The following is a 27,436-nucleotide window of genomic DNA, read 5'->3' as shown; positions in this document are numbered from 1 at the left end:
AATTGAGAGCTGAGTAATTAAGTACCGTTAAAGTCACTACAACTATATCTCATAACACTCTAGTTGAATGGTGGTCTATTTATGGATAGGAGGAGACACCAAATTTGACACTAATAGCAAAAAAGATTTTTAAGTCAAACTGTGTCTTCATCGTAGTGTGAAAGAAATTGGACTACTTTCTCTTTAATCTACACAAAAACATGCAACCAATTGAATGAAAAAATTAAAGAAGTTAATTTTTTATCATTATAATATGATATTAAGGGAGATAAGAAGAAAGGTAAAAATGAATAATTGATTCATTTAAATTATATTTTTAATGAAAAAGACCACTTGATTATATGGATTAGAGAAATAGAGAACATATTATTAGATGATAAAAATAACTAATAGTTACATGAGATATTGTAGGAGTAGCAATAGACACTATACCTACTAGTACCAGTCATAATCCTAATGATACACCTAATAGTGAGATCGTACCATCTACATTTATTGAGGAAAGTCAAGGAGGCATAAATATTGAAGATAGAAACTGAGGATGTATATACATATTAGCGACGTCGTCATAAAAATGTTGCTTCTTATGATTATGGTACATTGAGTATTTATTGTTTGGAGCCATCACAAAATTCATATGTTAGTTATTATTTTTAGTATCCTCAATATTCTAAGACATAAGATTCATATGCTGGTTATTATACTCCCTAGACACAAGTCACACAGCAAAATATATACAATATGACTAGTACGATAAAATAACTTTTTGGAGTATTAGGTCCCAAAAATCATACATAGAAAATTATGGTAATTATGAGAATAAAGACTATAGAAATTTACGAAAACTAGCTCGATATTCATCAAAGTTTTAAATTTTGAGTAAGTTAATATTTTTTAAAGGTCTTTAGGTTTAATATGTGAGCAATTTTTATTTTCTTATTTTTATTTTGTTATTTTTTATAAATTTTTAGAAATTTTTTTATATTTTTAATAAAATTTAAAATTTTATATAATTAAAAATGCTCAATGATGCGAACTTATATAATAAAATTTAAAATTTTTTAATTGTATTTTTAATAATAATTTAAATTATTTTTTGGGATGACAGCCAATACCGGAAATCTTAGTTTTAGGTTGAAATAAGATTTGTATTTTAAAATATGCCTAAAAGAATGCATCAGCCGTACTTGTTGCAAACGTGTAAAGACAAAAGATTCATCCGCACGTGCCCACCATTCTCTTACAGTGGTTCTGTTGGAGGAGACGAGACGTCGACACACATTCCCGGTTCGTCATCAAAACCCTTTCTCCCTCTTCTCGGTTGATTGCTCTCTCATGGCGACGAACCCACCGAAGCCATGGAAGGCAGAGTACGCCAAGTCCGGTAGGTCTTCTTGCAAGTCTTGCAAGAACGCAATCGCCAAAGACCAACTCCGCCTCGGCAAGATGGTTACCGCCACCCAATTCGACGGCTTCATGCCCGTACCCACTCTAATCCCTATCTATTGCTTAACATATTTGCTCTGATGTCTTTTTCAAGAAACCCCATTTCCTACATTTCCTTTCCCTCGACCGCTTTGCTCTCTGACGGGTTATGGGTTTCTTGGGAATATGTGATTTTTTTGTTCTGATTGCAAAAAAAAAATATGTTCTTTTTGGAATTTATGATGTGTTTTTGCCTGAATGTCGTTTTATTTCGGGAAATTTTCCTGTTTATTATGCAGTTTTTGTTGATGCATGCAGGGTTTTGTCGAGATATTGTTGTGTTTGCCGTTGTGACTAGAAATAGTTCAATCCTAAAAGTGGAGTTCGTGTGCATCTCGTGTTTGGCTTGGTGACGCCGTGACACTAATTGGGATTATGAGGAATTTATCGTTCTTCTCGCATAATGTTTAGATTGCAGAACTATTTTACTTGTCGAAGGAAGGGAGTGAAAAGGTGCAAGTGCATGTTTATCACTACAGTTTGTCATTTGAAAATTTCTTAGGTTTTTTTACAAGGAGTAAAAGAGACAGTTTAATGAAGCATAGAATTATTAATGGTACTCATCAGTGGAGGTTGTCTGAAATGTCACTATGTCAGTCTATGTTATCATGATTGTGGCATTGGCACAGGCTAGAGTTGATAATAGTGGTCAAACTTGACATTATGCTGGTAGCATCGATAATGTGGCATTGATGTTGGTATTTGTGATGAAAAATAATAGTGGCATTAACAGTCCTATGATTAGGCAGCTTGGGTAGTGTTCACTTCTTATGATTTTTTGTGAGGATGATAATTCTAGTTGCCTAGCTATGATATGGATACTATATAGTTGTGTCAATATTAAATTGCTTCGATTTTGTTCATTTTTGTTGGCATTAACTACACTCATCTATCTTGTAGCTGTTGTATACTGACCAGAGGAGTTCACCCTTTCCTTTGGTTGGGAACAGGTCCCAAAAGGATCAGGAATAAACCAAAACTAAAGGGAAACATTGTCATCCATTCTTTGGCTGGGTAGTCGAACATTGTCTGTGACTTAGTACAGGATTTTCAGGAGAATTCGGTCTTGGATTTACAGAAATCTAAAACTGATTGAAGCTAAGATAAACATATTAGGTTCTAGTCAAGTCTTATTTGCTAAACAACAATGGAGATATTTTACAACCTCTGGCATGTTCTTCATGAGTCCCATCTTGGTGGGAAATAGAATAAACTTTGTTTATCCCGCTTTCAACAGCTTTATTTGTTTGTTTAGTGCCACTTATGGTTTGAAGTTTTGGTTTTCGCATTTTGATTGTTTTGGTTTTGACACCTAGAAAGAACAAAGAATTTGGGCAAAATGGATTGGTTTCAACAAGTGGTTCAAAACAAGGTCAAAATAAACAACATTGCAAATTTTGATCTTGATCAATGAGTTTCAGGCATTAATTTTCAATAAATTCTGTCGATAATGTTCCATGTCTCATAGAAACTTCACACCAACTTTGGTTCCCTCAAACTTTCTTAGGGTTCATCTATGGCCTTTCGAAGATTCCATGGTACCAAAATGCTCTATTTTATGATTTATTCATGCTATAGATCTGGGATTCACCTATTAACTACTATTATTTTCCCGTTTTATGCTCTTTCTAGCATTGACGTAATAGTTCTCTGGCCACTTTCTCCAATTTTCTTGTCATGGTGTTGGATAAAAGGAGCTGCTTTTGACAGATAGCCTTCTAGTGTAAGATGCAGTCATTTTACATGACATGTAAAGGTAGCGAGCTAGTAAAAATACCCTGCATAGATAATGCTACCCAGTGTTAAATCAGTGCCTCTTTTGGTGTACAATGCCCAATTATCTGATGGACTTGATGGTTTCACTAACTACTCTCATTTCTTTTATTGCAAAGTTGAATTGTGAATGCAATCTTTGTTATAGTGGTTGACAGGTTGAGACGTTGAGTTAGCCTTGGAGTCGATGGAAAGAAGTTTTTTCTTTTGATGACTAGTGTTTCCGTCCTATTTGATTAAATCTGTTTTCTCATTTATCCAGATGTGGAACCATGCTACTTGCATCTTCAAGAAAGGAAGCCAAATAAAATCGTACGTGAATTTAACTCATGATATTGTAAAATTTTAATTGACATGTGCCTACATTGTAAATTATTTAATTCATTTCATCATTTATGATGTAGATTGTTCAGCTTCCACCTTTACTTCACTACTAACTTTGTCTTTTTATCTTGTAATCATAACTACCAGCTTTGATGATGTTGAAGGAATAGACTTACTTAGATGGGATGACCAACAAAAGATAAGGAAGTATATTGATGATGGATCTTCTACTAAAGCTGTCGTTTCCAATGATGAATGTGCCATTGAAGTCTCTCAAACTTCTCGCGCTACTTGTAGGCGGTGTAACCAGAAGATTATGAAAGGAACAGTTAGTAATCTACGATAAGTTTTCTTTTGTCCTCCTTTTATCGTAACATTTGATGTTGACATGCTACATATAGAATTAAGTTCTAGTACTTCTCAAATTTGTCATCCAATGTCTTTTGGAGGTTTTGATATTTGATTACATTGCAATGCCAAAGATTGAGTTTGTTGCTATGAAAAGTTGGCAAGATGTGCTGGTGGCATAGCCTATGCCGACTGGCAGTGAGGAATGGGGAAGTTAAAAAGTGAAGAAAGGCGGAGGGTGGGATAGGGAATTACGGAGAGTGGAGGGTATTGACGAAATGGAGCTGACACTGGAATTCTTCAAGCTTGATTTTGTGATTCATGAATAATCATCTCTCTGTTAAGTAGAAAACATGATATATGAAGTTCTTTCTCTTCTATATGCATTTTCCTTATTGAAACCCCTATAATGAAGGGACAATATTGTGTACTTCATGATTTGACTTTGTGTTTAGATTCACTCGAAAAGATATTTTTTGTAACTGATCTCCTCTTTTTCTCAACCTTTGGAGGGCATGATGCTTGAGAAAATGTTCAAGTTTCACTCGAGACACTGTATTACTTTCCAAAACTACTATTCTCTTCTTTTTTTCTCTATTCAATTTCATTACTTATTCGTATGCTTCTCTTTTCTTGTTTTACCAAGTAGATAACTGGTAGTTTAGACTTTAGATATGTCAAAGTCCTCTAGTAATGATTAAGATGATTCTTACTTTAAACTTTCGTAATCAGTTATCTATTAAATTATTAATGTTTATTTTTCCTATTATTTCTACACTGGAGATCTTACTCTTTACCTTGTAAACCTTCCTTTTTTCCTTTAGCTGAATCTAAGTTTTGGTTATTGTGTATATCTATAATTACTAACTATAATTGTATGATTGCTGCATTCGATATTAGATCCGTGTCTCAGCCAAACCTGAGGACCAAGGTGCCAGGGGTCTAGCTTGGCACCATGTCAGTTGTTTTATGGAGATGTTCCCATCCATGAGGGTTGAGAAACTCTTAGGTTGGAATACCTTAACACTTCAGGATAAAGAAACTGTTTGTGCAATTGTTAAGAAGGATACTTGTAAAAATATACCAGGTAAATAAACATAATCATTTATCTTGAAGTCCTATCTGTTTCTTGGAAGAAGTAGTTTGCTGTGTTGCTTTTTCTTCACATATATCTGACAGTGAAATTGCCCTTATTTTTGAAGATGACCTTTCACAGCAGAAAACTTCCAAAGGCGCTAAACGTAAACAAATTCGGGGTGATGAGAATACATGTAAAGTTAGCAAAAGTGAGGGGAATAGTTCGGCAGTTAGGATTTTAAGTAAGGGGAGTGATCTTGAATCATCTGAACATGTCACCTCTAGCCCTTCAGAGTTGGAAAGAAAACTGAAAGAGCAAAGCGATGCATTGTGGAACATAAAAGACAATCTTAAAAAACATGTCACAACTGCAGAGCTAAGGGAGATGCTGGAAGCTAATGGACAGGATTCATCAGGATCGGAATATTCTCTACGGGATCGTTGGTAATGTTCTTTTCTCATTTCCCTTTCTTTTGTTGGTTGAAATTATTTTTATAATCTGAGTACTTGACCAATTGTATATATACTTCAACAAGATAAGAACACAGTTAACAGTAGAGCCTCTGAATTGAAATTGTCTTCTGTTGGCTTTATAATTCTTTACTGAGATTCAACTCTAACCTGAGTTAAGTTCTTTGCAATCCTTCTACAATGACAATGATCATCTTTATCATATTAAGAATTTGCTCTGGGGGGAGCCGGGTACATAGCATGAAGGCATTTCACTCAAATCTTTGAATCTGAATTGAAACAGCTAACTAACTAGTAACTACTGGAGCATTAGATGGTTCACTTAAGTAGATTTGTTGTCATGCATTGCTCTTCTTAGTATTAGGTAGGGGTGTAAACGAGCTGAGCCTCAGCGAGTTGGCTCCAGCTCAGGCTCGACTCGAAATTAAATTCGAGCCTTATAATTCTGCTCAGACTCGGCTCAACTCAACTCGAGCCAGGCTAGACTGAGCCAGAGCCTGAATTGAGCCTACTATCAAGCTTTATTCAAGCCGAGCCAGATCAAGCCCAAGCCTCTTGTCGGCGAATGGAGGAGGAGGACAACGACGAGGCGGCAGCTTGAGGAGGAGGATGAGGAGGAGTCGGCTTGCCAAAGGAGGAGGAGGATGAGGAGGAGTCGGCTTGCCAAAGGAGGAGGCGGCTCGCGGTGGAGAAGGACGAGGAGATGAGACTTGATGAAGGAGGACGACGATGAGGTGGCGTCTTGAGGAGGACGAGGCGACAGTTTGAGGAGGAAGACGAGCATGGGGCGACAACTTGAGGAGGAGCCAAGTTAGAGAAGGAGGAGGAGGAGGCGGGTCGAGGCTTTAAGCGATAGGGAGAGCTAGGGAGAGTGAGGCTTTGAGTGGCCAGGTCGACTTTGGAATTGGGATGGGAAGATTGGGAATTAGGGATTTAGGGTTTGACTTAAAATCCCTTTTATACCAATTATCGAGCCTATCAAGCCTAGCCCGAGTTGCTCATTTATTTTGACAGTCCTAGTATTATGAGACGAAAAAGAAATTTATTTGAAATTCAGAAAAGACTTGAGTTTTAAAGGATTTGATGTGATCTTACCATCCAAAGAGATGCATGATAGCACATCGAGAGGCTCAACTTCTTAATTTGAAATTCGAGAATTATTTATTTAGGAAGATTTAGTATTACGTTAACATCCAAAGAGGTGCATGGCAACTTATTCATGGCCCACTTTATACGCCAATCGTTGTTAAAAGTAGGAACTATGAGCTGCCTCACTAGTCTCCCATTGGGCGTGTGCAATTGGAAGTAATTTATAAGCATTTGTATATTTTGATTGCCATTTAATATTTGTACATATATAAATATATACAATGTTCCAAAAGAATGTTGGACAGCAAACCACATATCTTTAAGTGGTCTAGGCATAAGTCAAACCTGAGATAGATAGCTTAGGAAAAATAATATACTAATATATTTTTTAGAGACCCACCTTGGGCTATGTCATTAAAGTTGATTAATGAAATTAAGAAAAAGTTAAAAAAATGGCCTCCATATGTTATATCATGTTTGTTAAGAAAATAACTAAAATTGATTTAGTGATGATTGATGAAAATAAAATTTTAAAAAAAAACTCCACATTGGTACATAGATTAGCACATAGCCATATCGGATTGGTATGGCTTGGCGCATCCCTTGCCACCACCGGCACGCCATCCTTGGTTCAGATTCTGAGAAAACTATATTGTCCCTAACCATTGAATTCTATTTTGATGTTGAGGTTTTTCTCTTCTTTTCTTCCTCAAGTTTTCTGTAGTTCTTTTCCAAGTAATTATAATTTTCTGGGTTGCATAGGGGAGGGTTATTTTATCTTCATTTGGATGGCATATAATGCTTAATTGCTCTAAGTATAATAATCATCTTGTATCATGGGTTAGCTATGTGTTTGCTGTACTTATTTCTGGAGGAGGAATAGCCGTTATAACTTGTAAGATCCTTATTCCAATGTGCAGCTGTTTATTCCTCATGGATTTAAGTATCAGGCATCATAGTGTAAATAAGGTGCTATCACAAGATTTACATTTTGCGATACATTTTTAAAACAGAACGAGAGGAACATGGCTCCATTTCTGCTGTGAATCCCCACTACTGAGATGCTAGGTTGCTTCTATGGAATTGGGGTTGGGGTTGTATGGGTGAAGAATCTAGCAAGACAAAATGTCAAAACCCTTAGCAAATTGTATCACCTTACCTAGAGTATCTTTTCCTGTAAACTAACTTTCCCTTGCTACCATGTTTGTTTAATATAGAAGATGTAGGTCCAGTTTTCTCTTTTTGGAGCTTGGTTATGTGGCATACAAAAATTACTGTTGGGTGTCTGGTATGCTATTGTGGTACAAAATTGTTTAGATTATGTCTTCCTTTTGCACTTCTTATTGTGATGTCTGTACTCATCAGTCCTGGCTAACTATTTCCGTTTTTAGTGCTGATGGGATGATTTTTGGAGCATTGGGTAATTGCCCTATCTGTTCTGGTTCTCTCCATTATTCTGGGGGTCAGTACCTTTGCCATGGCTTTGTATCTGCATGGAGTAGGTGTTCATACTCCACAACCGAGCCTGTCCGTCTTAAGGGGAAGTGGAAAATCCCTGAAGAAACTAGTAACCAATATCTTATCAAGGTATGCAAATACAAAGTTTAAGATGAGCATGCAGTTATATTCTTTGCATCCTATTCAACAGGTACTGATATTTCTGCAGTGGTTCAAGTCTCAAAAGTTGAAGAAATCTAGTAGAGTTCTTCCTCTGCCATCTCCAGATAAATCTTCGGGTAGTCAAGTTAAGTCATCTAATGGTGAAGGACTGGGTAATTTGAAAGTTGCTATAGCTGGAAAATCACATGAAGCAATTGTAAGTTCATTTTTCATAGATTTTCATACACTTAAATGATATAGCATGTATTAGATTTTTGGCTACCTTCTATTTCTCTGTTTGTGGTATTTGTGACATATATGCTTCCTATTTCCTGCACTGCACTTTCTCTTGAGTCTTTAAATGCTTAATGTTGGGAAGTTGATATTAACTACTACTAATTTTAGGAGGAGTTGAAGAGGAAACTTGATGTTGCTGGGGGTAAATTCCATACCAAGATTAAAAAGGGTACTTATCTCAATTTGACATTGGATTTCAATCTGGAATTTTATACTTTCGTGCTTAAGTTAGGCACATTTAGAGAGTGTGGGTGATTAACAATCTGTATGCCTTGTAATTTCTGCTAAACTACAGATACTAACTGTTTGGTTCTCTGTGGGGAGGTGGATGATAATGATTCTGAAGCTAGGAAAGCCAGGTTGTTGATTTTGTATGCTCTTTGTTGGTTCTTATTTTGTGAATTCTGCTATACATTTCAAATCTTGCTAAGTTAGATATCCTAATTTGGCAGGAGGCTGAAGTTACCTATTGTGAGGGAAGATTATCTTGATCAATGTATTAACAAGAAGAAAATTCTTCCTTTTGATCTGTATAAAGTTGAAACAGCAACAGAGTCTTCAAGTGGCATAGTCACTGTTAAAGTGAAAGGACGAAGTGCTGTGCATGAGTCGTCTGGTTTGCAAGACACAGGTCATATTCTTGAGGATGGAAAAAGCATATACAATACAACCTTAAACATGTCTGACCTCTCAACTGGTATAAACAGGTAAGACTTTGTATAAAATCCTTGATAATATCTAGGGCCACATGTTGTAGTTTCATATATTCGTTTTCTCTAAAATCATTGTATTGGGAACGTTTTCTATTGATGGTTGTTGAATCATGGACAAACATATGAGCTAAACTCAATCTTTATGAACTTTATCTTTTCATGATAGCTCTCGTTTTTGTGTTCAATCTTGGAACTTGGAAGTTAATCATTACAGTACATAGTTTCTATGGTTTGCTTGTTTGTCCACTTTTATGGTGCCAAATATATTATAACAGATTAATTGATTACTAATTTAAGTTGAGACTCAGTAATCATATTTGACACTTCACATCTTTATTCTTTCAAATTTCATTATATTTTTGAGAGTAGATTTTTCAATTTTCAAATTTTATTACTATTTGCTACAATAAGAAAGCTTCCTAGCACCCTCCTTTTGTAGCATTTACCTTTTGGACTTGCTTTATGCTTCAAATATCTTTTAAAATATGAGTAGCAATTAGCAAGTCCATTCTATGTCTCATACATTTTCCTTTTTCTTCATTACCTTTTTCTTAAACTTATGAGTACGATGATAAAATTCTAGGATAACTAGATTTTACTTTAACCTTTATTTTTTATGCAAGTAGGGTGTCAATTGTTTCAGAAAACCTCATGGTTGTGAACCTGTGATAGCAGCCTTAGTATGAATACTTATTGCAATTCTAGGCTCATACTTTCATGATATAAGTCAAATACTTATTGCAATTCTAGGCTTGTACTTTCATGTTATAAGCTTTGGCCATGTCTGATGGTAACACAATATGCTAACTCCATGTGACCTTTTTGCCCTTTGTATTGCCAAGTGTCTGTAGCAATAGATAAGTCCATGCATGGGTTGTCATATCTATCGACGCAAGCGATTTTTTTATCCCAATGAATTTCCAACATTAATGTAGGTACTCTTGATTGCTCTCGTGTTCCCAGTGTCCCGATTTGGCACCAACCCATGTCAAATAGTTATATGCTATTTGGCATAGAAACATGCTAACCCCGGTCAGCATAACATGCCCTTGGATGTCACCAAAACACATTTAGCACACCTCTAATGTATTTTTTAAGATATTTAGAGATGCTTTTGGTTTGAATATATATTAAACCCATTAATAAAGTCTTTAGATTATTTTTGTAAATGATCTATTTTATTAAAAATATATCAATAGTCAAGTAGAAATATTATTCAAAATATAATATGATTGAATACATTCATTAATTGACAATTGTTCAATAATTAAAGCTAAAACTGAAAGTTCATGGGAGATATATAAAAAACTTAGGCCGAATAGGTGAAAGAAATATGCAAAGTCAAATACAAGTCAAATTCAAAAATTCAAATCCTACTATGGTTTGGAAGATCGAATACAAATCAAACTTAGAAAACCGAAACCAAGTAGGGAACAAAAAGCCGATCCAAAGCAGAATAGAAGACATGTCAAAGAGGCTAGACACGATTTTTTAAATATGGAAAAGTTTTAATTACGATGACACCCCCCTGAACTATACTCAGTTTTCACGGTGACCCCCTAAACTTTTTTAGGTTACAATGTCCTCCCTGAGCTTTGGATCTAAGTGAAATGGCAAACGACAATGACGGAATACAGCTAATGACTATTATACCCATAATAAGTAAACTAGCTTATCAACTAGCAAAATAAAATAAAATAAATAAATTATTGAAATAGCCTCAAACCATCGTCTCCTCCACTAAACCCTCCTCCACTGCCATTACTCCACCAAACCCATTCGAAATTCTTACCCAAACCACCCGTCTCCACCCTCCATGCCGTCGGAGAAAGCCCAGCATGCCGCCGCCTTCAAGGTGGCGGTCGACTTCGCCCTCGCCTAGCGCCCCATCGCCTTCAAGGCCGTTGATCCAGTTGAAGAGATGGCTCTCCTGCACCCAGAAGTCGACGAGGCTCTCCTAGCCGACGCTCATCCGCACCTTGCTCCTTGTGGCCGAGCGTCTTCACGAGCCGCAAGGAGTCGAGCTGCCTCATCTAGGCTCTCCATCGTCGAATTTAGAAATTCCGCCATTGCCTCAGTAAGGTGAGAGAGAGGGAGAGGAGGGTGAGGGGTATCTGAATGGAGCAATCACAGTCGTCTGACGACACACAGGTGGTGGCAATTGAGTGCGTCGTAGGGAGCCGCGAGGAATCGAGCCTAGCTCCGTCGCCTTCGCCCTCGCCCTCATTGCCTGTAGAAGATGAACACCCTTGCCTTCACCACTGCTGCTCGAGATCCGCGTGCGCAGTCGCCGACGTTGAGACGGGGGAAGGGGCAGAAGGGGATCGGATTAGGGAGGATTGAAGATGATAAGGAAAATTAATTATCCTAATTTAATTAAAGGGTTAAAATAAAGTTGATTTAAATCTCTATTGATTTGATTAAAATAATACTAATTCAATTAAAAGGTTAAAATAAAGTTGATTTAAATCTCTATTAATTTGATTAAAATACAGAACAAGGGCATCTAGGTCATTTCGGGATTAATAACGTCTGATATGACTGCCACATAAGCGACTCGCTCAATTTGTCTCACGGCACACTAACGGAAGGGTGACATTAAAATTTTTCTAAAGTCTAGGGGGGATATTGTAACCTAAAAAAGTTTAGGGGGTCTCTGTGAAAACCGGGTATAGTTCAGGGGGTGTCAACGTAATTAACCCTATGGAAAAACGTCCTCAACAAAGAGGAGAAATAGCATATTCAATCAATCTTTTGGATCAATTTATTTCACTATAAAAAATAGTACAAGATTCTCAACCACCACTGTTACCGTACTCTGGATGACCACTGACTGAAGTCTTTTTTTTGCTCGAACTTCTTACTTCAATAAGCTACTTAGTGAAAGTAGATTACTCATTGATTTTTCTTAACTCAACATTGATTGCTTGCTAAAAGTAGTAAACATGTTTGATGATGTTTAAGCTCAACTGCTTCAGTACATGGTAGTTGATTTTTCAAGTCATGGACAAAAGAAAACTTTCCTCAATTATAGTTGAAAATAAGCTCTTTGAGGAAAGTAGAACTTTCTAATAATTGATCTATGATCTCTCTTGAGTTTCTTAAATTGTTCTAATCACCGGTATCCTTTTATAAGTGAATGAATATCTCTAGTTCGCAGCAGGAGAATCACCAAAGGAAAAAAACCAAGTTTGAATAGGTTTCTTCCATAGTTGATCTGTGTGATCAGTTCGAACATGACTTAGTTTAGTCTGAATCAAACTTAAGTTCTTTAGATTGTTCCAAGTGACATAAGTTTCACATTGAACTGGTCAGGACCGGTTTGAACTGATTCTGCAACATTGTTGAATCTGATTTGATTTCTTTGCACGTACATGTTTTCCGTAAGTAGTATGACTTGATCATACATAAAGCCTCAGATTGTACATCATATTTAATAGTATTTTGTGTCCATGAATTTGTTATTATAATTTATTGCACTTACAAAAACCTAGTCGAATATAGAATGACGAGAAGGATCAAAGACTTCATTTGTCGATACAAGAATTATACGAGAATGTTGCATTTAAATACTTTTGATAATTCTCAAAATTATCCATTGATAGTATTGCTCATTGGAATGCCTTACATACTTTTCATATAAGTATGAAATTTACAATTCTCATATGATGTGATATGCATATTGAATATGCATGAGAAGGACTAGTAAAGACGCACCATAGCCATGTGTAGATTGTGGATATGGAGCGTAATAAGGTGTTGTGACCTTGGTAGGTGTTACTTATAGGCAATGATGATGATAAACTCATATCATCTTGCGAGTGCATCTCCCCTGATGTCCTGCTAATAGACTTAAGTTCTTCCCTCCTCTGAGTTTAATCATACTGAGCTTGGGATAGTTCGTTTATTTTTATTGTCTATGATAATTCTACTTTATATTTAAAATTTGGGGGAAATTTTATTTTCCCTTGATTCCTATATTTCAAAGAGTGATGTTCTTTGTAGAATGATCCTTACAAATGATAGATCTAGCAAAATTGGGCTAGATCTAGTTTTTGTACACTCTAATTTAGTTTTTAAAGTGAAAAAAAAAACTTAAGAGAATGAAATAAATTTTTTTTCCTTTTGATAGGATTTGAAGAAGAAATCTCGAATTATTTATTAATTTTCTCTCTTTCTCCTCTCTTTCATCTTTTGTCACCTCGTGCCACTTTCACTTATTATTTTAATAAAGTGGCTGCGAAAGAAAGAGACAAAAGGTTTCTTTGACTAAACCTTTATGGGTTATTGGATCCTAGGCATCATCTGACCCGTGCCTATTGACACGGGTCAGCATAGCTTGGCACAGGGCTATGCTACTGGCACAACCTGTGTCAAGTGCTCTCATTGGCATGAAACTTGTCGACCGGCATGACCTTTCCCAGTTTGGATCTTGCTTTGAGTGAATTAGTGATTGACATGAGAAAATTATAGTGAACTTTTTAAAGTAGTCTGTTTCTTGTTTCTCCTTGACCATTTTTTGTTATAAGTCATTTAGGCAAATTGAACTCGGCACTTTTGAAGTTTGAACGTTGAAGTACCAAATTCAAAGAGTAATACATGAAGCACCACAAATTGTTGACCTTTTCCTCCCTTAACTAGGTGCCTTATTTATTTCTGTTGGTGACTTGATTTTGAAGAATGTTTTAATTTTCTCCTTTGTAGCTATCTTCTCTTAGATTGCACTTACTAGGACTGCATGTCAATGACATATGCACCTGCATGCCTTATAATACTAGGTAACTAATCAAAAGAGAATGATAAAGATGCATGATGAGTAGATAAAACACAACTTATTCATGTTTCCTTATTTTGACTTTCGTGCAAAAGCTAGTTAATTGTGGTATGTTTGATGGACATATCATCTACTAGTTATTTTTAAGGGGTCTATAAGCTTTGCTTCTTGTTTATTCCACTTTATTAATTTGCTCAAGAAGCTCAAGCCATTTTGGAAGGAATGTGTTGACAAAGCTTTCAAATTAATCTCTGGCTGTGAGTTGCTGCTGCACAGTAACATGACGTACTGGGTGGCAGGGGCTATGCTAGACGGCGTGACTTGCCTGTTGATGGAGGGAATGGCAAAGGGAGGCAGAGGGAAGTGTGCAAAGTGAAGGGAGGGAGAGGAAACCACAAGTGACTATCTACGACTGAACGTTTGCTTCATGTGGGATAAAGAGGAAGAGGAGGAAGTCAGGAAGAGGCTTTGATGCCAGTGTTGTCGGGTAGGCAGAAGGGGTTTCGGTGCGGAGTGTCAGGTAGCTTCGAATATTACTTGCAATAAGACCCACTCAGTATAATTAGATGGGCTTCTTTGTGGGGCATCTTGGGCTTACCCTGATCCGACCTGCCCCTTTATTCTTTTCCCCCCTTACACTGCAAGGAATAGAGTTCTGCCTTGCCACCGCCATTCACAGATTCTCTCTCTCGTATTATGGTACTTAGGCAACCCTGTAGCATGATGTGTGCTGCTCGACATGCAAAGTGCCGAATGACCTATAAATTCTTGCCACATGGTCAACTGCATACAAGACTGACTAGGTATGCAAACAATTCTAGATACTTGCCTACATGGCCGTTGTGCTTTTTTTGCACTGAATTGGTACTTCTTCTTTAACTTGAACTTTCTAACTGCTTCCTTTAACACTAGGCTTCTGCAAACTGTGCAACCCTATAGTAGTGAAAAATATGTACCAGTAGCATGCCCATTGACATTGAATGGCTATAAGCAAAGAAACAATCTTGCCTTTCTTATTTACCTTTATGCCTTTCACCCTGATACCTGTGTATGTAATTAACATAGATTTTTTCTAATTGTTCATAAGCCCATAGGCTAATCATAAGTTAGCTAAAGGGACCAATCCTCACTGACAAAGGTTGGATAATTAGACTAACCCTCCAAATAATTGAGCCACAATGGGTCAAGTCTATGCGCACATGTTGCCATCACATTTTTCCTGCTACTGGTACCTCATGAAATTCCACCTATCCAATGCTCAGCACAAATAGACCCTGCGACATCCTGGCACTGTGATGTAGCGGTCGGCCTTGTAATAGACATAACTAGCAAGTGATGAGTCACATCCCACTTCACATTGGCATATTCGATGTCATATATTTCTTTCTTTGCAGTGTCGTGTATGCTGTAGCAACAGACTAGCTCAGAAGGCTATGCTTTGTACTTCTTTACACCTAACTATCAGGGTAGTCCACCTGAGCATTTGTTCTGCAGGCCATCCTTAAATTTAGCTTGCAGAGCATCAGGTCACATTTGTGAGTAATATATGAGCATGTGATAGTTGGTGACAACAAGCCCTAGTAATTGAGAATTAAGGCCTTTTGTTGTATCTCATTGAGGCTGATATCAACTTTTCAGTTGCATTAGTCAATTAAATTTTAGTTAAAGTCCTTTTGTGACAATAATTATCCACAGAACTGTTCGGAATGCTGAAATTCTCATTCTGTTGTCCTTTGTTAGTGACTCCTTACTGTCTTTTGCTTGTCCTATTATTCAAGTCCTGCAAAGTGGTAGAGTCAAATTAGACTTTACCTTAGAAGTGCGTGCATCTGAGAATTTGAAGAGCCAAATGCATATGCATGTCATAATGTGAAATTATCAAACACAACATCTAGATTTTCTTCACTAAACCACAATATTACTTCCTTGCAAAAGAAAATTTTCTACTTACTGCTAGAGGTGTAAATAAGCCAAGCTTGAGCAAGCTGGGCCCAGCTCAAGAGAAAGAAAATCTTGGCTCGAGCTCGAGCTCGATTCGAGCTGGAAAAGTTCGGTTCAGCTCGACTCGTCTTCAGCTCGATAGGCTTGAGCTTGGCTCGATAGCTCGTGGGCATAATGGGCTTACGTGGGCTGGTTCCGATATATGACTAACATCTAATAGTCTTTATGGAAAAGAATAGCATTTAGTAGGTAGGATTCGAACCTAGACTGGCTGACTAATAAAATTTGTTTTAGCCAACTGTGCTATCTAATATTTATATATTTATTTTGGTATATATATATATAATATTATCTCACATATTATATATCAAGCCTATTCGAGCCGAGCTCGAGCGAGCTGACTCTAGCTTGGCTTGGCTTGATTACCCTTTCGAGCTTAAAAATCGAGCTCAGCTCGGCTCATTTAGAGTTCGAGCTGAGTTCACAAGCCTCACGAGCCGACGAGCTTTTTTGACACCCTACTCGTAGTGGAGGGTTGGGTGACAAATAATCTGATCTGGTTAACAAATTCTTGGTGACCAAATTGGCTTGGAGGATGATAATAAAACAAGACAGCATTTGGGTCTCAGTTATAAAAGCAAGATATTTCCTTTAGTCTTTTTGGAGAGCAGAACCCAAACTAAACTCGTTGCCGGTTTAGGCCTCTATCATGCAAGTTAAAGATGGGATCAAGAAACACCTAGGGTGAAAATAGGTCTGACCCAATCCACTACTCGACTCGATTCGGACACATATATCGAATATCTGATTACTCGCATAAATTGTAAATAAGCTGCTATTACTAGGCTACCCGCTAGGACTCGGTCAATTAAACTATTATTACTCCTTTTTGCCTCGTTCACTTCATGAAAATAACTTTTTTTTATTATGGAATACAATTAATTATTCCAAAATAATCACTAAACATCATAATAACTTCATTATAGAATGTAAATATTATTTATTAAAATTACATCTAATACTACATACCAACCCAATTATTAATTTATCCTTGATATCTATCTCATTAACTTACTTTATATCAAATCAAAGAGTATTCAAGATTACTTCATAAAAAATAAAACATACTTTTTCCATCTTTTTGCTCACTTTATATCACATTAAAAGTAATTATTTTACTTTTATTCTAAATATAAGTAAACATAATAATAGTTATACCTGGAATAAAGACCTTATTTTGGGAATAACAAAAAGAAATACCTATTCTACAATTGAACTTATTCCTAAAGTAAACGAGACCTTAGTCTTTAGCCTAATGGTCGAGTTTTGGCTGCAAGTCCCATTTTCACCCTTACAATTCTCAGTTTCTCAGCCTTTCACTCTTTCTTCATCTAGATCGACATCTTTAGCCCTAGCCGCCATGAATGAGAGCTGATCAACTGAAGCCTTCGCTTCTCTACCATGCTCAGCCTCCCTTTCCTCTTTGCGGAGCTCCGCCTCTTCGCCAGCCAAGCCATTGTCTCTCTGTCATCGCCAATATCTGTCTCCGTCTCTCTATCTCGAGCTTGCCTTCCACATTGAGAGCCCCCTTAATATTTCTTTTCTTGAAACTTGCAGAATGTTCCATGGGGTGATTTGGATTCATTGGCCATGCTTCAAAGGTAATTGGATGTAGATATCCTTGTGATACAGTACATCCATCAGTTTAAGACAGACAAGCATGAGGGTGGTATCGTGATCCATCATGGCTCAGCAACTGGTGCATACAATAGCTAGAGTGTAAACGAGTCGAGCTTGAGCGAGCTAGGCCCAGCTCGGCTTGGCTCGAGAGGTAGAAAATCTCTCAGCTCGGCTTGAGCTCGAGCTAGAAAAGTTGAGCTCGACTTGGCTCACTTTCAGCTCGACTCACCAGGAAGGATTTGGGGCCAGGCATCGATGAGGCGGCGGAGTAAGGAGAGGGCTTCGATGTCGTCATTGCAGCCTCGTCAGAAGAAGCCCTCGTCGGTGGCCGGGAGAGATTGCGTCACGGCCCCGCAAATGCTTTCGCCGTGGCCAGAACAGAGCCCTCACACCACCATCCTTGACTGCATCGATCACTCCCCACCGTGGCTTTGATGAGGATGATCGGTGCTGCTTTTCAGTGAGAACGCTTGAGCGGTGATGGGTTTTCGACGGTGAGTGTTGACCGGTGGTGACCGGTGAGGCGATGAAGAGGGTTTGGGGTTTTGATGGAGAGGGTTTAGGGTGTGGGGGAGATGCACCGATGGATTTGGGGAGATGGAGTTAGATTAGGATTTTTTTCTTTTATTTAGATCCAACAGTTGGTATATATATATATATATATATATATATATATATATATATATATATATATATATATATATATATATTATTCGAGCCTAATTGAGCCGAGCCTGAGCGAGCCAGTGCTGGCTCCGCTCAGCTTGATAATATTTTCGAGCCTGAAATCCTAGCTCGGCTCGGCTCATTTAAAGCTTGAGCCGAGCCCGCGAGCCTCATGAACCCATGGGCTTTTTTGACAGCCCTACTTAGTGCATCATGTATTTGGTGAATAAAGTTGTACAAATTTGCTAATGAAAGATTTTGGCCGGTGGAATATCTTACACTTTACATATCATACATTTTTTACGACGTAAAATGTAAAAGCTTTGTATAGAAATTGGAGATTCAGGGGATATATTTTGAGAAGTAGAAGGAGTAAAAGAGGCATCACATCCATGTTAACTTATTTGTTGTTGAACAAATGAGATGATTGCATGGGCACATAGGAAATGCAGATACTTCTATGCTCTTGTTGCAGCCATATCAGATACGATTATTGTCAGATACTTACGGATATGTATCCAATATTTCCGTAAAGTACCAAATTTTTAAAATGGAATTGATATTGTGGATACTTCTCGGATACTTCTTAGATACTTCTTGGATACTTTCAAGATTCGTATTAATAGAAGTCAAATCAAAGGAGACTATCACCTTTTAACTTTTATCGGATCTAGAAGGTTTTTTTTTTGTGTGTGAAAAGATTTGGTTTACTTATTTATTTTATGATCTATATTAGGAAATCATGTTACCATTCTCAAGTTCTTTTGGTTTATAGATTGAATTGCTTGTTTATCTTACATTTAGTGAATATTATACTATGTAATACTAATTCTCTGTTATGAATGGTACTTTGAATAAATTAATTGAATATCTCCTTATATAAGCTGTACTTTCATTTTTCATTTTCTTAATTATACTTTCATTTTCTTAATTGTACTTTCCTTTTAATAAATTAATTGAATGTATATGCCACTATTCATATACGTTATACACACACACACACACACCACACACATACATACATATGAGCTATGTCTCCTAAGCGTATCGTATCTTTACTTTTTAGGATTTGCCATATCGGTTTATCTTTATCATATCCGTATCCATTCTTCATACGGGCATTGATATCCTGTTGAATATGTTCAGATCTACTTCTGTTTTTGGTGATTGCTGGCTTATTTGGTGGCAATGCAAGTTTACATGTAGAACGTGCTAATACTCTTGTCATTTAATCTCCTCCTAATTTTGTAAAAGAACCATGTCATACTACCTTGTAATAACACTATTTTCTGATGCTTATAATATTTAGTCATGTCTTTGGTAATCCTGACTACTTTTTTCCATACTGGAAGTTACTATATTCTTCAGGTGATCAAAGAAGATAAAGGATCAGGATGCTATGTATTTCGGAAATGGGGACGAGTTGGAAATGACAAAATTGGTGGCAAGAAGTTGGAAGAGTTGTCAAAGTCTGATGCCATTCATCTATTTAAAAGATTATTTCTTGAAAAGACAGGAAACCCTTGGGAAGCATGGGAACAGAAACATAATTTTGAGAAACAACCAGGCAGATTTTTCCCGCTTGACATTGTAGGCATGAATCTCAGAGATGATTCAATTTACACACAAGCTTTCACAGATTTATAGGACTATTTATTTTGCAGGATTACGGTGTCAAGCAAGTCCCAAAAAAGAAAGATCCTACTACCAACAAAAGCTCACTTGCTCCTCAATTGATAGAACTTATGAAGTTGCTTTTCGATATTGAAACTTACAGGTTTTTTAGTTGCTTCTCCTTATTTTTATGAATTTGTGATCTAGCATGAGACATTTGACAGGCTGTAGGTATATCTTTTTTCAGGGCAGCTATGTTGGAATTTGAAATTAATATGTCTGAAATGCCTCTTGGAAAGCTAAGCAAGAAGAATATCCAGAAGGGTATATGTTATATTTTATATTTCTCTGACTGTGCTTAAGGAATTGTATGATCTTATCTAGACTATTATATTTCAGAAATATTAAGAGAATTGTGTTATTAATTGATATTCTTTGCAGGGTTTGAAGCATTAACAGAAATACAAAATCTATTAAGTAATGGTGGACATAATGCAACCGTTAAAGATAGCTTGATTGTTGATGCCAGTAATCGCTTTTTCACTCTTATCCCTTCAATTCATCCTCATGTCATAAGAGATGAAGATGATTTCAAGGCAAAAGTAAGGGCTTAGTAATTTCCATTTATAAATGCATTTGCAATTTTGCATTATTTGTATGCGCCCATTCTTTGAGTGCAATTTGATGTAGGAGGCACAATTTCAAGACAAGCTGAGTATTTATGCCAGTATTAGCATATTAATACAATATCACTGTTGTAGATATCAAGGTTGTCAAACCCTTTCATAGGTTGTGAATGCCTTAAAGGCATAGGTAGTCAAAGGCAGCATGCCTTCACTATGAGTAGAAATTATTATTTATTTTGTTGAGTACTGGAAAATTAACTACCCCTGTAAATAAATATGATCAATTTGTGGAAGAATTTTTGTCATAGAAAGGCTACCATAAAGTATAACCTTTTTGATATTCGTACTAATGCTTCTCATTTTCTTTTGGGTGATATATAAAAATAACTAGGATAGTCTGACAAGTATTATTATTAACCAAATTAGGGGGAAGACAGAAGAATTTATTCGATTATGACTCCTATAATTGCAATAAATGCATTTTTAGATACTATTTATTGGGAAAGTTGTTTATGCATGTTTTTTTCTTCGAAGATATATGATAGTATGAAACTAGTAGTATATATGCAAGTTGAAATAGCAGAGATAGCTTGATGATGTCTTCTTCTTGGACATTTAACAATAATACTTTTATTTTCATTTGGTTTGCTTTGATATAAGATACAATGGCTAAGCGAGGATATTCTTGAGATTTGGGTTAGAGGGTGCATAAAAAGTAGTTATCATCTATTCCCATCCCTCCTAATACCCATAAAACCAAATTTTTTCTTTTAATTGGAGAAACTATGTTCCTATGTAATATAACACCTTCATAATGTTATAGAAAGTTATATGTCAGTTCAGAATCCGTTTCTGCTGGTTTCAGTTTTAACCCCTAGAGAAAAGGGAATGTCTTGGTTGAAATAGATTAGCCTCAATAGGTGATGGTTGAAACTTGAAAGCAAGGTCAAATACTTACAATATTGCTATTTCAGCCTTAGTTTTCTTTAAGTTTCAGCTGGTATTGTTCTGTCCTGGGCGAAACTTCAAATTACATGACAATTTTTTCTATAACCATTCTTAATACTTTTTAGATGTTATTAATTTAAAGTTAATTATACCCACAAGGTAGGGTGTGGCTCTGCCCTTGCTTAGATATGGTTTAAACCAATGATGGGCATGCCAGTCGCATGCGCCATGCTGATAGGCACAAAGTGTGCCAATTGGCATTCCCTCGGCACGCATTTATCGTATATTTAATAAAAAATTTAGGATATTTAAAAAAGTTTTTGAGTTTTCGGCATGTCAATCTTTAATTTTTTGTATAAATATATGTATTAAAATCTACATTATAATATTTTATCTTTAAATTATTTTTGTAAATAACTTATTTTATTAAAGATAAAGTAATAATCAAATATAAATATTATTCAACACATAATATGATTAAATATATTTATTAAAATTAATATTAATGATTGAACACTTCATAATATAATTGAATACATGATAACATTCAACACATAAATTAATGGATAATAGTTCAATAATTAAAACTAATATCTAGTTGAACGTAGAATGACGAGAATGATCAAAGATTTCATTTAATAATGATTGATAAAAATAGGAATTTTTTAAAAAAAAAAAAGCTCCATATCATCATGGAGGCTGGCACACAGCCGTGTTGGAATGGAATGACACGACTCGACACAGTGCCACCACTGGCATGGCCATCCTTGGCTTAAACATTAAAAGTTTTGGGTGTAACTAGAGACTTGCTTGGAAACTTGCAAACTTGCTTATATTGACGATTAGCAATAGTTTTGGCTAGTTTTTTTCCATTTGGTCTAAAATGAATCAAAATGACCAAAATTGAATTGAAAAATAAATTGGGATACGATTTTAAGCCAAATATGGGTTGATTCTGAGTAGGATGCAACTAGACAACTTTCTTTTTTCCTTTTGCTGCTCCTCAATTATTCATATCTTTCTTTTATTTGATACATTGAGAAAGGACCTCCCTTTCTAGCACTAGATGAGCTGCACAAAATCGTCTGTGGTTAGTGAAGATAGCGAAGCAGGTCACCTCCGGCAACCATTGGTATATCTCCTATCGTTTCCCTTTTTCTTTAAATATCTGGTTGATTTTCATCTATTTTTTCTTCCTATTCTCCTTGGGAGGTAGGGGAAAGAGTAGCTTTGATGGCTAGTTCTCAGATCTGGGCTAGATGCCTGAACTAGTTAGACAACTTCTTGTTCTTGCTACCTCTATTGGCAGAGGTAGCAAGCTTTGAATTGAATGTAGACAGTTATAATTTGTAGTTTTGTCAAGAGAGAAGGTACCATGAGATCTAATATAAAGGTTGGAAGTTCTGATTTATGTAACAATAGGCATAGGTAATAATAAGTTTGTACAAGCTTAAAAAGACTATTTATGAGTATGACTCCAAATATAGAGAAGTTTGGGCAAAAGGAGGCTTCCATGACTTATAGACGCCACATAAGACAATTTACACCTGGAACGTAGTTAACAAGGAAAAATGGCATGTCACACAATTTGTCATATGGAATGATGCTGAGTTTTGTCATCTATGGATGGGTGAAGTAAATGATACGTCACTGAGGTTTGACATTTTCTTTTCCCGAGTTATTGATTTAATTAGATATATGGTAGCATCTCTGTTTTATAATATGATTTTCCATGATCTAGAAATCTCTTTAGTTTCTTAGGCAAAAGCAAATAATTTATGCAATTTCCATTTGTTTGGCTGATACGTGGGAAAAATTTTGTTTCTAGGTTAAAATGCTTGAAGCTCTTCAGGACATTGAAATTGCTTCTAGACTAGTTGGTTTTGATGGTGAAGATGATGAATCCCTTGATGAGAAGTACAAGAAACTCAGATGTGATATTACTCCTTTGCCTCATGATACTGAGGACTATAAATTAGTTGAGAAGTATCTACTCAACACCCATGCTCCTACACACAAGGTTTTAGACATTTACTTCTTTCCATCTGAAAATATTCTTTGGCTACTACCTTTTCTGGGTATTTGACTGTTTTGTTTGTGAATTTCCTCACAGGATTGGACTCTTGAACTGGAGGAAGTTTTCTCTCTTGAAAGAGAAGGAGAATTTGATATGTATGCACCTTATAGAAATAAGCTCCAGAACAAGATGTTATTGTGGCATGGTGGGTAATGATTATCAAATTTGATAAGCTAGAGATCTTGAATTTGGCTACTCGTATCAGTAGTTTAACTGTTGAAATGTTTTATTATACTTGAGGGACCTAAGTATGTGTTTTTATATCATTAATTACTTTGGCAATAACCCTGACTATGGAATTCATTTCCTGTTTTATACTTTCCAAAATCCATGTTTGTTCTTTTCCTATGAAGGGGTCCCTGATAGTTGGTACTATACCTCTTGATCTATGTAATCTTCTTCACATGGAGTGGAAGGCTATCAAGAGGGAACCAGAAAGCAGGAGAAATGAGCTGACAATATGGAGCCTTTGAACACATAAATTTTTACATTTTAATTTATTACATATCCAGATAAAATCTCCTACTGGAATAACTGTCCTCTTCTATCCTGCGCAGTTTCTCATTTGCCCACTTAGAGATCTAGCTCTGGAACCCAGCACAAGTGCTTAATTTGTTTGAACTTCTAAAAGAATTATACTCTCACTTACTTTTCAGCAATAACGATTGGATTATGCTTATAAGTTATAACAGAAAATCACATCTTGGCCAAGACACCTTGGGTGATAATTATGTCTATATTTATTCATTTGTTTCATATATTTGTAAGTCTTATGCCCACTTTTCATTCTGTGACCTGGGGATAGAATGTGTTGTTTTGTGAAAATCGTACTATTAATGTGCCATAACATAAAATCTTTGTGTAGGTTCAAGACTGACAAATTTTGTTGGTATTCTTAGCCAAGGATTGAGAATAGCACCTCCGGAGGCTCCAGCAACAGGCTACATGGTTCTCTCTCTCTCTCTCTCTCTCTCTCTCTCTCTCTCTCTCTCTCTCTCTCTCTCTATATATATATATATATATATGTTTGGTATGATTTTGCTGCATGGTGAAGATGTGCATAGTCATATAGTGTGAGACTCACTAGCATTTTTTGTTGTTGTTGTTGTTGTTGTTGTTGTTGTTGTTGTTGCTGCTGTTGTGTTGGTTCATAGTTTGGCAAAGGTGTTTACTTTGCTGACTTGGTGAGTAAGAGTGCACAATATTGCTACGTGGACAGAAAAGATCCGGTTGGATTGATGCTTCTTAGTGAGGTTGCTCTCGGGGAGGTGTATGAACTCAAGAAAGCAACTGTAAGTATTAGAATATTGACTTCTTCTCTACAATTCACATAACTTGTAAGTTTATTTGTTTTGTGATTTGACCAAAGATTGCTGTTATTCCCTCCTGTGGATGCTAGAGACATTTTTGTTTCTTGATGGCTGTATGAGCCTAAGCTGCATCTAGGAAGATGTCATAAAATTGTGAACATTTTTTTGTATTGTGTCTGGCTCCATATTTTTGGAAATAGTTTGGACTGTGTTTATTTCCACCATGGTTCGAAGTATCAGATCGATATCAATATTATTGATCTACCGAAACCAAAATTTCCTTTGGTTGCGATCCATTATTGGTCATGTTAGCCAGTATCGACTGTATCGGTTTAGTATCACTATGTCGGCTAATATGTACCATCATATGGATGTATACATAAAAATATGTTTGTAAAGTATTTTAGTTATGAGTTGGTCATAAGTTGGATCTATCTCGAGTACCCTATTTTACATTTTTTCTGCATCTCTCTCTCTCTCACTATTTTTTCTTGCCTCACTCTACCTTTTTCTTATCTATACTTTAAACACCCCTACGTTCACCTGCGTTTCAATAGTGGTTGTTAGCCTCATTCGCAGATGGCTTCTGAGCATCTCTATTGCAAAAGTGACGATGATGGGCACAGATATTTACTGAATTCATTTGAAATTCAAAGTTATTCTTAGACTCTTAGTATTTTCACTCTTCGTATTGTATTACTGCCATCTTATGTTGTCATCTAAATTTTCTTATTGTTCTACTTTTTTTATAAACTTTTAGGAATTTCCTATCTTTTGTATCTTAGTTTTTGGGGAATTATATTGTTTGAAACTGAAATGACCGATACAATGGCTGATATCATCTATACGTATTTTTTAACCCAACAACTGATACCAGATACTGAAACCGATTTTTTAGAGCCCTGCTTCTTACAGTGTGTTTCCCTACTTGGATTGGTCCTGGTACAAACATCTTATAACAGTTAAATGTTATGCTTTGGTGTTACCATCTATCTGCTGTGTTGTGTTACAGTTGCTGATGCCTTTTATGATACTGTAAAAGTCTTATTGTGCTAATGTGGAACATGTTACTTTCCTGCTGCAGTATATGGAAAAACCACCAAAAGGGAAGCAGTCTACCAAAGGATTGGGCAAAACTGTGCCTCTGGAATCTGAGTTTGTGAATTGGAAGGATGAAGTCACTGTCCCTTGTGGTAAACCAGTTCCATCAAATATCCGAGCTTCAGAGCTACTTTACAATGAATACATTGTCTATAATACAGCTCAGGTTGGTGGAGAATACTTTTTAGGAAAATTTACATATAACAACCTGCATTTTAACGAAATTATAATTTATACGTAAATATCTAACCTTATAATTTATGTGCAGAAAACACTATGAGTCAGATTTGAACTAACATAGTTTGGACAGATGAAAATATTTCATCGAATTTAATTATTTTTTTTTGGAAAATAACTAAAATATCCTTAGTTCCTTCTTCATCTTCTTCCCTATTCCTTGTTTCCTATTTCTTCTTCTTCTTCTTCTTCTCTCTTCCTCTCTTTTAGGGTACAACGTGATTGTTTCTTGCAATCAAGAAAAGGTAAATTTTTCTTGTCTAGCAACTCTTCTCCACACATTAGATGTAGTTTAGATTTGGTATTTTTCTTTAGATATAGCCTGTAGATTTTTCATTTAGGCATAGCTTGGGTTTGTGGTTTTTATAAAGAGAACCAATCTTTTCCTCCACACAAAAATTGTTCTAGGTTGGGATAGATTTGGGTATAGGTTGGGTTGGGTTGGATTGAGTTGAGTATAGGTTAAGTATAACTTAACTGAGGGTATTTTTATAATCTTTCTAGTTAACTTAATTTAGGAGATTTAGCTAAGTTTAGTTAATACATCTAATAGTAAGATGTTTTCTGTATATATTCGTTAAATTATAGAACTCGATTTATAAATAGTAAAAATATAGAGTGTAAATCGTAATTTATTATAAGATAGGGTGTCATATGTAAATTTCCTTACTTTTTTAACTTGTCTAAAATTGATCCATTCATAGCTCAATCTCAGTACGAGGTCCTTTAGGCTCTTTTCTTTCATGCTTTTGGTTTTCATATATCTTTTGCTGCCTCTCTTGGTGCCACTTTTCGGTGCCCGCATGCCATGCTTAGGTCTCAAAGTTGGTTTACATGGCAGGTTAAGATGCAGTTCCTGCTGAAGGTGAGGTTCCATCACAAGAGGTGAGTGAAGATCAACCCTGGTGCTTTTGATCATATTTTTCGTCACCAAGTGATGGCAGATATTGGGATAAGAGTAGTGAATTGCTCTTAATAGTCGGTGCATTTTGGTGGTTGATAAGCATCAACACAACTGGTGCGGTTCAAATTTTGGGTTGTTCCCTGTAAATACCTTTGCTTAACAAAGGATTACCTCTTTGGTGTTTTTTTCCCCTTAAAACACTTCTATAGTGTATGTATAAAGAATGAAATTCTACTCAGTTCGTTGCTCACATGATCAAGTTAATTTGCTTTGGTGCTAATCTGGATGAACTTGAAGGCTTATGCTAAAGATAAAGTTAGCAGTCCTACTTCTCATATGCAGGTGATAGGATTGAAGAACCTTTTCTTTGCATACAATTTCT

The 27,436-nt window shown here is 36.2% G+C and overlaps 1 protein-coding gene across 2 annotated transcripts; it reads left to right on the top strand.

Annotated features, from left to right (window-relative positions):
• Positions 1-1,241: 1,241 nt before the first annotated feature.
• LOC140784988 (poly [ADP-ribose] polymerase 1) lies at positions 1,242-27,334 on the top strand. Of its 2 annotated transcripts, none has more exons than XM_073132663.1 (20): positions 1,242-1,482; positions 3,521-3,570; positions 3,730-3,910; positions 4,831-5,017; positions 5,133-5,451; positions 7,959-8,154; positions 8,234-8,383; positions 8,572-8,632; positions 8,759-8,822; positions 8,916-9,170; positions 19,590-19,827; positions 19,902-20,014; positions 20,099-20,175; positions 20,293-20,453; positions 23,254-23,445; positions 23,539-23,647; positions 24,368-24,450; positions 24,657-24,794; positions 25,897-26,079; positions 26,992-27,334. In XM_073132663.1, the coding sequence occupies exons 1-20, from the start codon at positions 1,336-1,338 to the stop codon at positions 27,037-27,039; spliced, it is 2,952 nt and encodes a 983-aa protein (XP_072988764.1). In that variant the 5' UTR covers positions 1,242-1,335; the 3' UTR covers positions 27,040-27,334. The 2 variants fall into 2 exon arrangements, with proteins under 2 accessions (XP_072988764.1, XP_072988765.1); XM_073132664.1 differs by lacking the exon at positions 1,242-1,482 and adding an exon at positions 1,819-1,938.
• Positions 27,335-27,436: the final 102 nt, after the last annotated feature.

Source organism: Typha latifolia, chromosome 3 (assembly GCF_019914945.1).
Source record: "Typha latifolia isolate L0001 chromosome 3, TyphaL0001v2, whole genome shotgun sequence".
NCBI classification, from domain to species: domain Eukaryota; kingdom Viridiplantae; phylum Streptophyta; class Magnoliopsida; order Poales; family Typhaceae; genus Typha; species Typha latifolia.
The sequence above is the reverse complement of the archived record's forward strand: the minus strand, read 5'-3'. Positions and strand labels throughout refer to the sequence as shown.

Coding starts and splice junctions, on each gene's coding strand:
- LOC140784988 (XM_073132663.1), top strand. CDS start 1,336: ATGGCGACGAACCCACCGAAGCCATGGAAGGCAGAGTACGCCAAGTCC. Junction 8,633..8,758: donor CCATACCAAGATTAAAAAGG/GTACTTATCTCA, acceptor GCTAAACTACAG/ATACTAACTGTTTGGTTCTC. Junction 8,823..8,915: donor TCTGAAGCTAGGAAAGCCAG/GTTGTTGATTTT, acceptor CTAATTTGGCAG/GAGGCTGAAGTTACCTATTG.